The following is a 12,551-nucleotide window of genomic DNA, read 5'->3' on the forward strand; positions in this document are numbered from 1 at the left end:
GTAATCATAAACAATATTATCAGCAGAAGAAAGCAACATTCGATCGAAATTTATACCAATCAAACACATATTTATGTAAACAATCAAGACTCGAACAAATAATTTCAAACTGTATCTTTCTTGTAACTCAAATATTTCACTTTCAAATTTTGACAAAGGAATATCCATATTAACCATTCTAAGCATTAAAAAGGAAAAAAAAAAATTAAGCTAAAATCATTTACATAGGCCCCTTTAAAAACATTTGGCTAAAAAAGGGTACTTGCGTGGAAAGTTCCAGAGGAAGGGTGGATTCAAGTTTGTTCAAATCATGATCCCTTGGGGTGTCAAATTTTTACATAGGAAAATATGGAGAAAGAACCATCTCCAAAGCCAATAAAGCAGTAACTTTAGTAAAGCACCCTCATATAGTGTGGATCAAGTTTTAAAAATCGTGATCTTCGGGGGTAGGGTGGGGCAACATTAGGGGGCATAATTTTATTTAAAATTATTTTTTTAAAACTTAGATGTTATGATATATGGTACTACTTATTTACAAGCATCTTGATACTAGTATATCGTTGTTTCTTAATTGTTTAGACTGAAGCCCCTCGACAACTCTTAATCCCCACAAGGGATTAAGAGTTTGATGTAAGTTTATATGTCAAATTATATGTCGTAAGTTGTCCTAAGATTAAGCTAATTCTTAGGCAATTTTTTTTAGCTGGGATATTTTTGAGAACAATACTTAGACTTAAGAAGTTTCCCGGATCTTTCTTAAGGTATTTCTTTTATATCCGAGTTGTAGAGCTAAAACAAGAAATGTTACAAATAATTATGAAAGGGATCCACCCAAGAAAACTTCCAATACAAAATGTATATTCCAATATTTGCTATACTGGTAACTCTATTTTACCTGAACAGTTTTATTGCATTGAGAACATTTGCATGCATGCAAAATAACAACAACAAAAAACTGAGTTGTAAATCTGTTATTATTTTGAATTCTATTAAAATGTAAAGATTTCAATGTAACATGATAAATGTCCGGGACAGGATTTGACTTGATCCGAATTTCGCTTAACTTGAGTTGATCCCGGTAACACAATAACTCAAGTTGATCTGGGAGACACTGGAACTCAAGTCAATCTTTCAGACACTGGAGATGAAGTTGATCTCATCTCTACGTAATATATAAATTCGAGATGATATTGGTAACACAGGTTTTTCCCAGTGAAAATAAAGCAAGACCTTCGCTATATTCACTTAGTCCTGGTACAATTTAGTAATGGAGTATACATGGTCAAAGCTGGTGAATACTGTACCTAGTGAAGTTTGGCCTATAGGTATCATACAAAGTTCACCCTCTCACTGGCTTCAGTGGTCAAATAGTGCCAAGAACTCATGAGTCGCCACGGCCACACCATTGGTAATGAAACAGGTTCACTGGATCACGTGACACCGAAAACATAATGATACCATACAACACATTGTAGTATAATTAAAACAAACCAATAAAGATATTCAAATAGTTATATAAATTAATAAACAAACTCATGTTTTATCAGAATAACTTAACTCTGATAATTGTTTAGGTACATTATCGTTCTGTGCATTATTATCAATTGTTGTAACTCTGTAACAATGTGGCCAGGAAGAAAAGAAAGATATTCGTTTAAAGCAATGGTAGTCTACATAACCATGTTTTTTTTAATCTTTAAATGTGCAAAGGATTCTTATTGTTGATTATCTCAACAAATAATGCACACCAAAAGAGTTGTAATTAGCTAAATGTTATCTAACATTAACTTTTGTATTATTCTTTGAATCTGCGGCATTGCTAAATACATGAATATTTTTGTGACTTTTGGATGACAGCCTCTGTATTGTATGATGACATATTTCTGCCCTCTACATGCAAGATAAACAAGTCAAATTCAAGAAAATTAGGCCAACATGCAAGATAAATCATGTCTACTTGCAAGATAGTTAAGTTGGCATGGAAGTTATAATTTGTTTGGGTTTTTTTATTGATTATCTGATTTTATATGGGTAAAAAGGCTTACAATTATCGTACTCTATCAGGTTTAGATACAAATAAATTAAAATATAAATTTTCATGAAAATTTATATATTTGAAATTGCAAAACATCTCATATGTCCTCAATTTTGAATCACTGTTAATGAAATAAGAAAACAAAGGTTATCAGTTGTTTGTCTTTCATTGACAAGAGCCACATGCGTTGGCATTATATTAGCACTATACAGAAACTTTAAAGAAAAGGCTACTTGTCAGAAAACATAGTGATATACAGTACCGATCATACCCAACCTAAACCTAAACAGAAAGTAAACCCCAACTAAACCCTGGGTTTACTTTCTGGGTTTACTCTGGGTTTACTTCGGGTTTACTAGAGTGGACCCAGAGTAAACCAAGAGTGGATACAGAAAGTAAACCCAGTCAGAAGTATACCCCTGAAAGCAGACGCTAACTGTGTATTCGGAATATATAAAATACTAGTCTGCTTCACACTACAGTGCATACAGTTGACCTCAAAAGCAATTTCAAAGTAAACCCAAAGTAAACACCGAGTGGACCCAAATTTTCAAAAAGTAAACCCAGAGTAAACCCCAAGTAAACCCAAAAAGTAAACCCGGAGTTTAGTTGGGGTTTACTCTGGTGTTAAGTTGGGTCTGATCGGTATTCTACGAGGATAATCTTGGCTTTAGAAGAAACATCTACCAGAAGCAGTGTTTCATTTCATATGCTCATCTGTCTGATCCATAATGTGTTGTGGGTCACCCACCTCCACCCGCCCCCAATCCGATCCCACCCAGATCTTTTCACAGACACACACCAATCAAGGTCTTCCTGTCAGTGGACTTATCACAGACATTTTCTCAGTCATTACAAAGTGATTCACTATTTCAATCCACAGACAATGGCAGTTCTCAAATTATCAGGTAAGGAACCAAACATGCGATAATTTGTTGGAAGTCTCAACAATTCTACTCTATTGCTTATTTGTAATTTTGTGAGCAAATTAGCCAAGTAAAAATAGGTTAAGGGGATTTTTATATTGTAGTTCATTTTTATTTGAAAATCGTGATTCAATAGCGCTAATTAAGATATTTATATTTATTGGAAAGGAAATTGGAATTAAGCAGATCCGTCTTGAATCTATATTTAGGTTTTGTTTCCTGTATGATAAAAAGGATTGATATATTTAAGCAGAGAAGTTTGAGATGAATCCAAATGCCAATATGTACAAAATGCATTCATCCCACCCTGTGTCTCACCGTGGACAGAACGCGGACGGTTACCCACAGGGACCACACGATGGCCACCAGGGACACCGCGGTGAGTGGATGTATAATGTTCCTGGACTGTAACCATTTCTGTATTACTCTTTTGAGTCATTTTACATTCCACAACCTTCGGCCATCACTTGCTTTTCTTTCTCAACTTCTAGACTAGGTTCCTCTACATGCATGTTTTAATGACCAAATCTGTTCATTTTTTTTTATCTCTCTGTTAGTTAGTATAATTTTTTTTTCATATATCTGACTTATGCTCCTAAATGCAGCATCCTTGGAGAAAGGCATTTAAGTATATTAAATGAATGGTAGAGCCATTTACATTGTCAGAAACATAATAAAAATTCATAAAAGTTTTTTTTTAATCTCTAAAACCACTCTGTTAGCAATGTAGCATTCACATTAGCATTCTCCAATTGTGATTTAATTTTGTTAAAACATGACCTCATTGGATTAGAAATGGCCCTTAAAGGTATTCAAGTTCATTGTTGAAATTGAGTCATTTTAACGAGATCTTGGACAATTAAGACATACTCCAATTTGATAAAGGGGGATCTCCACATGTTGAAATGTCTAGTTAGTGGCTAATAGATATTAATTCCTTGACCACAGTAACACTTGTCTGACGTCATCCAGGGATGTATGTCTGACGTCATCCAGGGATGAATATTTTAAGTTTAAACAGCGTCAATTACTGATAATAGAGGAGATCTTGCCAACAAAAACTATTATTGTTTTATGTCCATCTGCGTTTTTCTATGTTGGCTACTAGTAATCGTTTTCTTCTTTGCTTTTTAAAAAATCTTATCTTATAGAATTAGAAAAAGGAGACCATTATTTGACAGCTTGTTTCGATGAGCAGCCAAGGAAGTAAAATCCCACCAAAAGTCCAAGCTCTTGTTAAAATGACACTAAATAGGAATACTCCTTCAAAAAGTATTCTGATGACGTTACAATTTGTGAAATAATCGTGGATGAAAGCCAAATAATTATAAGAAGTTTAAAATATTTAAGATTGACCACGAACCTAGCTTTTCAAAGCTGACCCTAAACGGTTTAGTTATGATGTCAGGGACCACAATGGAGTTTCTAAACTTAACATAGAGGTTTACTTGATAGAAAACATCATACTAAGATGAAGACTAAAAAATGTGTTTGTACATGCACTTATATTGAATTTTAAGTTCATTTGTACAATGCAGTTTTTTTTTACATAATGACTAAATTCAATATTTTTAGAGGACTGATCACAAAAAAAAAAACTGGTACAACCGGATATCCATTTTTTTTTTATTGAACAGCAAACAGACCTAACATTAGGAAATATGAGGGCAAATTGCCAGTAGATACTCATATGTTGCATGTACATGTAATTAGTGTTTACATAGAGTCATATTTGTATTTGAAATACGAAAATCCACTATTTGCGTCAAAATGTCGTTATGTCTGATGAGCTTTTATTTGTATCAAGGATGGTTCAATAGCATTTCATTAGCATGAAATTTCTTTTTTAAAAAATGGGGGTCAAATAATGGGATATACTTTTACAAAGATATAATAGTAACAACTTGAAAACGCACATCTATTGACGTGGGGTTTTCTAAAACATATACTGGGTGTTAATCATGAGCAAGTTGTGTACAGTTGAAACCCCTTATCCATAAACCATATATAAACTACGAAGTTTTCAATTTCTTTTAGGCAATGGGCACAGCTCAGGATACAGATCGCGAGGCGGAGGCTATTCAGGTGGGCGGGGTAATCACGGCGGTGATAGAGGAGGAATGTCTAACGGATTCGGAGGTAGAGGCCGGGGCAGTTACGGAGGAAACAGAGGTTTGTAGTGATTCTGGATATTGTTATAGAATTCATTATGTTTACTCACTAAGCAATTTTGTTTCCGGTGCTGTGATCATAAACCGAAAACACATTATGGTCTAATTTTAGAATTTGAATCTATTGGTTCAAATTGAACTTAAAAGTTTTACTTAAGTTTACTAGTCTACAAACTTGACTTTTCATATTCAAGAGGAGGGAATGGTAGTCCATATAATAGTCTTTAGGTTTATTTTAGTTCAATAAAATGAGTTTTGGGTTCTAAGACTTTCCTTCCAAAAATTTCTTGTAATCTGCAAAACCACTATCTCATGATGAAATACTGAGAGGTTATAACGATTGGTGATTTGTAGGGGGATATCAGGGCTGCCACGGATGTGATAACTGCAGGGGAGACAACTGCAGTTCCTACAGCAATGGCTACCAGAAACGAGGGGGTGGAGGCCAGCCCAGAGGAGGCTCAAGGGGAGGTAAGCCACAGGGCTGCAAAAGGAATATGAAAATACATGTACTTCCTTTTGACGTTGACATGCTTTTGTGTGTGTGTGTGATTCAGTAATTAAAAATGTGTGTTGCAGCAGGACGTGGCAGTCCAAAAGGAGGAGGGTTCAACAACAAGGGTGGAAGTGCTGGTGGTGCACGTGGGGGAAATCCTGGAGGATTCGGAAAACCCCAACCTCACCAGCAGGCAGCATAAAGACAATAGACGAAAAGAAGTGCTTGAACATTTGTCAGAGCTCTTAAAAAGTTTTATGATTTGTGGATAATTTAAGTTTTATTTCACAACTTGATATTTTAGCTCACCTGAGCTGAAAGCTCAAATGAACTATTGTGATCTTTCTTTTTTTTTGTCCGGCGTCCGTCTGTATCTTTGTCGTTTTGTCTGTCCGCCTGTCTGTAAGCTTTTTACATTTTTGACTTCTTCTCAAGAACCAGTAGTCCAATTTGAACCAAACTAGGCACAAAGCATCCTTAGATGAAGGTTAAAATGAAGGGACACGCCCTTTTTTTAAGGGAGATAATTAAGAATTGTTTAAAACTTGTTGGTATCTTTCAAAAATCTTCTTCTCAAAAACCAATCGGCCAGAAAAGCTTTGTTCAAATCATGCACCCTGAGGGTAGGTTGTAGTAACAATAGGGGTCGATTTTTTACATGTGAATATATAGAGATTGTATTTAAAAATCTTCTGAAAAACCAAATAGCCAGAAAACTTGCTTGTGTGGAATCGAGTTTGTTCAAATCATGATCCTCGAGGGTAGGGTGCGGCCTCAATAAGGGGTGGAACTTTTACATAGGAATATATAGAGAAATATTTTTAAAAGTCTCTTTCTGATAAACCAATTGGTAAAAAAAAAACTGTAACTTGTGCGGAAGCATCCTCAGGTAGGGTAGATACAGGTTTGTTCAATCATTATCCCAGAGGTAATGTACAACACAGTGATCGAGTTTATAGAATAGGAAATTACAGAGAAACACTTTTTAAAATCTTCTTCTCAATAACCTCAGAAAAACTGTAAGTTGTGTGGAGGCATCCCCTGGTAGGATAGAGTTTATTTTTTAAATCATGATCCTCGGGAAAGGGTAGGACTCGATGGGGGTTCAAATGTTTACATGGGAATATATAGAAAAGCTATTTTAAAAGTATTCTTCTAAAAAAACTACTGGCGTGAAAATCTGTAACTTGTGAGGAAGCATTTACAGATAGGGTAGATTCATGTTTCTTCAAATCATGATCCCCGGGGGTAGGATGAGGAGACCATGTGGGAAGGGGCGATTTATACATAGGATAAAATGAAATTATTCTTGTGAATTTAAATGTAAAAGTACATGGATTTAGTAGTATGCGATTATCTTGACACAATAATGATTCTCAATTGCTTAGAACCTGGACAGCTTGATGTAGGTCTAATTCTTATTATGTGATATGACTTTAAAAACATCCTGTTCACAGGTGGCTTAATGTTCAGCATAAGAACATCTGACGAAAAATTGAAAATCTTTTTTTTATACAGGATCAATTCTATTACATTGTCCAAGTTTTTTGTATGTCTCCATAAATTTGATTACATTGCGGCTATTGTTGCATGTGTGAGCGATGTGGCCCATTGACATCTTTTTTGAGGTGGTTTTACCTTGTATTTTCTTATGAACAGTGTTTCAATAAATCCACCCGTTTTATTTTTCAGTTCATGTTCATTTTGTATATTCGAAACTAATTTCCGTTCATTTAAATTTTCAACAAGCTATATCATAGCAATGATAATTTTTTGTAGGTTATTTTTTGTATTCAACATTTAACATTTTGATAAATGGGTATTTTAAGGGGGAAAATCCCAAAATACGTATAATTATGTGTATAAACAGAGTGTAGGTTTGGCAAGGCAAAATTCGACAGCAATCAATTAAAACTGTATAAATAGGTTACTATGTGTTGCATAAAGTTCTTGTAGCAGAAACTTGAAAGACTGTTGTTATCATTGTAAATTATCAAGAATTGTTAAACCTTGAAATCAATTATCTAAGGAATTTCCGAAAAAGAACCGATTTTAATTTCAAAACTCCCAGAAGTATCTAGATAATTTGAATTCGAAAAAAGTTGGAAAGGAATCATTCGTGGGTTTCCGACAATGATTGAATAAATGAAAACAAAATCATGGCAAGAACCTTGTTTACATAACAAAGAATTGTGACCTTTGTATCTCGCTTATAACTCTACTTCTGACACCAATTGTGAAGGATCTTTAGAAATGCATTTCTAAAGCATTGTAAACGATAAAAACCGAAAGAAAAAAGATTGAACAAAATCGTGACCATGCCCCTTTAAGGTATTTACTTTCATATCAGAGTACTGTTGTAGAACTATAACAAGAGATGTTACAAATATTGCAAGGGATCCCTTCAGAAACTTCCAATATATCCCAATGTTTTCTAAATGGTAACTTTTTTTTACCAAAACAGTTTTATTGCATTGTAAATAATTGCACAAGTGCAAAATAACAACAAAAGAGTTGAGTTGTAAATCTGTTATTATTTTGAATTAATTCATAAAAGTCATATTAAAATGGAAAGATTTCAATGTAACATGGTAAATGTCAGATACAGGATTTGACTTGATCCGAGTGTCGCGTAACTTGAGTTGATCCCGGTAAAACAACAACTCGATGACACTGGAACTCGGGTCACTATTGCAGATACTGGAAATAAAGTTGATATCAGTAACACAATGATTCGAGATGATATCGGTAACACAAGTTTATCCTAGTGAAATTATTCGCAACCCACTGTTAAAGCAAGACCTTGACTATGTCCACTAAGTCCTGGTACAATTTGGTAATGGAGTATACATGATCAAAGCTGGTACATAATATACATAATGAAATTTGGCCTATAGGTATCATACAAAGTTCACATCTCTCACTGGCTTCAGTGGTCAAATAGTGCCAAGAACTCATGAGTCGCCATTGGTAATGAAACAGGATCACTGGATCACATGACACAGAATACGTAATGATACCGTACAACACATTGTAGTATAATTAAAACAAACCGATAAAGATATTCAAATAGTAATATAAATTAATAAACAAACTCATGTTTTATCAGAATAACTTGCATGTATAGATGTATGATCACTGTTTCTTACATTATCATTCTGTGCAGTATTATCAGTTGTTGTAACAATGTTTTTGAATCCGCTTAAGCAGATTCAAAAGACCTTAGTATGAAGTACTGGCACTGAAGTCTACATAAGCATGTTTTGATTTTAACTTTGGAGGTTACAAAGGAACCTTATTGTGCAGCTTATCTCAACAAAATAATGCACACCAAAGCGTTGTAATTGATTAAATGTTATCCTACATTAACTTTCTATAAATATTGTTTTTTGAATCTGCAGTATTGCTACTATTGTAACTATTAGATGACAGCGCCTGTATTGGGCCATAGAGAGGTAACACAACACAAACACATCCTCTGAGGACAGACAGACAGACAAACAGACTAATCATGGCAGAGTGGCAATGTACTTTAGGACTGCTCAATTCGTTCGAAATTTTTCAAAATAAAGCAGATCATGCATACAGTTCTGAGACAGTTATTTTTTCTACTGAATGAGTAATCCTTCACATAAACTTGCACACAGTTACACAAAGTCAATTCATCACAGACTTCATTATTCAGCAACAGAGAGACTAATCTTCTACACACATATAAATGTTCAATAGCTTTAGAGACAGAACTAGAAGGGCTATTTTGTGCAATCCACGTCATAGTTTGTCTTTTCTAAAGCTATGGTCCACTATGGCCCTTTTGCCATTGGTGATGACGCGGGGAACCTCCCGTCTAGTGGGGGTGGGGGTCTTGGAGACTCGGTAGCTGGGATAGCGATCAAACACCTGACAACAAAAACAGACCAGAGTTACAGGAAAACAGACAGTCTACACATATCTTACATTTGTGCGCTAAATGTCAAAATTACTTAATGCATGCCAAGTAAATGTACTGGTAGATATTTAATTTAAACAATATTTTATTATGCATGGTATACATGTACTGGTAGATATTCTGCTTAAAAGAATCAGTTTGGTCAGATCTATCCAATAAAATTAGATAACTACAATTTATATTTAAGTTTTATCAGAATTACTCATGAAATCTGCTGAATACAAAATGTTGTAATGACTGTTGTTGTGTATCTTTCAGATAAATTATATATGTTTAGCCAGGCCCCACCTCTTCCTCGCCATTTTCCCGAGCCGAGCTGCTGTGTCGAGGTGACTCCCCTGTCTCTGAGGTGTAGGAGGAGGTGCTGTCTGTGCTGATCTTCCGCTGATTGAGAGCATCACCTCGAGGTCCCAGCATCAGGTTCTGGAGGTGTTCACACACTCGTCGGAAACGCCTTGATGGCCCTGAAAAAGTTTTTAATGTTATAATTCTATAAATTCTCACACTACAAACAAGGAAATAATTGTGATACTAAAGAGATGTTTAAGACACTATTTATAAATAACCTTTTATTTGTATTTCATGATGCTTATTATGAGATTCTTGAACCAGCTCTTAACAGCACTTAATGGTAGTGTATTTTTTTTAAAAAAGTGCTTGGATGTAAAAATAATAACTTTGAACCAATTCATTACTTTTAAATCATGAAATAACAATCACAATTAAAATCAGTTATAGTAGTTAACCAATAGGAGTACCTGATATAAGTGTGAAGGTGAGACAGTACATGACACAATCGGAGCTTCCTCCGTGGGTGGGAGTTATATCCATCTGGAACCGGACATTCCTGGAGAACATGGCGGAACTCCCCGACCGACGGTACTCTGCTCGGAATGAGGTCGCTGACACTACGCTGTGGCTCAGGTCAGCAGTCTACCAAAGACAACATTGTCACCTTGTTAAGGTGTAAACAGAACAAAAACCAGACCAATCTTGACCTCATTTAGAAGTTCACCTTGAAACAACACACTGGTCATACATTAACAGGGTAGAATGAGCCAGATTAACCCTGACCTATTCAAAGATACATGTATATACTGTAACTTATCACATTGGATACATAAGTGACCCAGTTAGGTTACTGTATCACCTTAGAAATGTACAAAACTGACAGGAGGCCAAGAAGCAGATTGACCTTGACTTATAAGTTGACTCTGACACATCTTTAGACACATACCGACAAAAGAGCATGAACTAGGTCAGCCTTGACCTGACTTAGAGGTTTATTTTGAGCCATGATGAAATGATGTTCTTCTCTCTCGTTCCCCATCAAAGCTCCAAACCAGGACTTCTTGGTCATCCTACAAATAAAAACAACATTTAAGTTATACAAATTCCTAACAAAAAAAGAAAGAGTGTAGGTATAACACTGTTAAGGCAAACATATTCATCAATTTTATTCAAAACTTAAATCTCGGCACAATATTTGATGTTAATTTTACATTTTGATAAAATATTATGTTTGGAATTCAGTATACTGTAGAAAAAGTCTCAAATCAATTATTATTTTACAAAAAGGTCAGCTACTATTTCACAATTTTAAAAGGAAACAATAAGTTTCAGTTGAGTTTTCGAACCAGACTGACCAAATTAAAGCTCAATTTGAACACAGTAAGATCTAGCAGTACTTACTCAGGAGAAGAGTCAGGTGTCATTGAAATGTCCTCTGTAGGCACTGCAAAATAACAATTTACATGTATCATAGCCACAATAAGCTCCCACATGTATGTCAAATAAACATCTTATAGCACCAGTGAGATCATCAAGTTACGGAATCTATACCAAGCTAAAACTATTCATATATGACATTCAAAAACCAAGCATGCCATGCTCCTTTTAAACTGTTCAAGCATCTCTCTCTATCAAATCAAGATCTACATCTGCATCTTTCTTGTCCTGCGTAGGTTAGTGAAGTTTCCAAAAATCTAGTACCAAATTAACTGATTTTATACCAATCAATCTTCTGTGACATTAGTACAGTTATGTGTAGCAGTTTACTCCAAGCCTTAAGACTGTTTCCCTATTGTCTATACAAGTCCAAAAAGTCACACATGTACCTCTCAAACACGACATGACAAAATGTAACACGGAAAGTAATACAAGAACTACATTTGTAACTGAATTTCTAGACACAAACAATTGGGAAAAATACATAAATCATGAGATATAGAGTCTTAATTAGTAAACCTATGATGATTTTGCATGAACACATGCAATTCAGTTGCATATTGCAGAACAGAGGAGGAGTTATTTCAATCCATAAGCCGGGGAAACTGAGAGCTCTCTTGGTCACAATAAGCTAGTTAAAGGCAGCCTCCAAACGACAGTGGCATCCCGTGCACCACCGATAAACATGTACCTGTCAACAGGGGCGGTGCCACCTCCACATAATACCCGTTACCATGGTTACCGTATGGAATACCTTGGAGTTTCCGCCGATGAAATCGGGGAGAGCCCAGGAAGCTGTTCTTGATGGTGTGGAGTCGAGACCTCCAAGGGTTGTTCTGGATGGAGGGGGACCCCGGTGGCGTGGCTGAGGGGCTGTGGGTTGGCCCCCTAGCGGAGATCCTTGCACTGGATATAGGGGAACTACTCGGACTACTTGAAAGGCTGGCTTTACGGCTGGAAAACACACAAGAATGGGTGATAATCATTTGAACTTCTTCTGAAAAAATCTATTTAGTGACTTACACCATTGTTAGGAATAAAAGTATTGAAATACATGCTAAAATTACATCATACCAGCTAGATTATTCATTTCGCTATAAGCCAAGCTAAACATCAAATAATCTTGATAAATAGTTAGTATTTATTTCAATATTGTCTGGATAACATTTAAGATCTGGTGTTTTTCTCAATCAAGGTAAGTTTTAATGAAATTTTCCATGATGAGCTGCATGTATTGATATTTCAG

General features: G+C 35.4%; 2 protein-coding genes across 8 annotated transcripts in view; one reads left to right on the plus strand and one right to left on the minus strand.

Moving 5' to 3' along the window:
- The first annotated feature begins 3,182 nt into the window (after positions 1 to 3,182).
- Positions 3,183 to 7,319, plus strand: LOC128162393 (uncharacterized). The gene is made up of 4 exons (XM_052825577.1): positions 3,183 to 3,340; positions 4,999 to 5,133; positions 5,487 to 5,603; positions 5,712 to 7,319. The coding sequence occupies exons 1-4, from the start codon at positions 3,236 to 3,238 to the stop codon at positions 5,898 to 5,900; spliced, it is 546 nt and encodes a 181-aa protein (XP_052681537.1). The 5' UTR covers positions 3,183 to 3,235; the 3' UTR covers positions 5,901 to 7,319.
- An 823-nt stretch (positions 7,320 to 8,142) lies between these two features.
- LOC128162330 (serine/threonine-protein kinase BRSK2-like) overlaps positions 8,143 to 12,551 on the minus strand; it is a 31,379-nt gene continuing 26,970 nt past the window's right edge. For 5 of the 7 annotated variants that reach the window (XM_052825484.1, XM_052825509.1, XM_052825478.1 and 2 more), the window contains 6 exons: positions 11,997 to 12,259; positions 11,270 to 11,312; positions 10,815 to 10,938; positions 10,336 to 10,510; positions 9,866 to 10,041; positions 8,143 to 9,528 (listed from right to left, as the gene is read on the minus strand). In XM_052825484.1, the coding sequence (XP_052681444.1) occupies positions 9,400 to 9,528; positions 9,866 to 10,041; positions 10,336 to 10,510; positions 10,815 to 10,938; positions 11,270 to 11,312; positions 11,997 to 12,259 (910 nt within the window). In that variant the 3' untranslated portion in view covers positions 8,143 to 9,399. The remainder of the gene's footprint in view (positions 9,529 to 9,865; positions 10,042 to 10,335; positions 10,511 to 10,814; positions 10,939 to 11,269; positions 11,313 to 11,996; positions 12,260 to 12,551) is intronic. The other 2 variants (XM_052825514.1, XM_052825503.1) reach the window with 1 other exon arrangement.

Source organism: Crassostrea angulata, chromosome 1 (genome assembly GCF_025612915.1).
Source record: "Crassostrea angulata isolate pt1a10 chromosome 1, ASM2561291v2, whole genome shotgun sequence".
In the NCBI taxonomy this organism is placed as follows: Eukaryota; Metazoa; Mollusca; class Bivalvia; order Ostreida; family Ostreidae; genus Magallana; species Magallana angulata.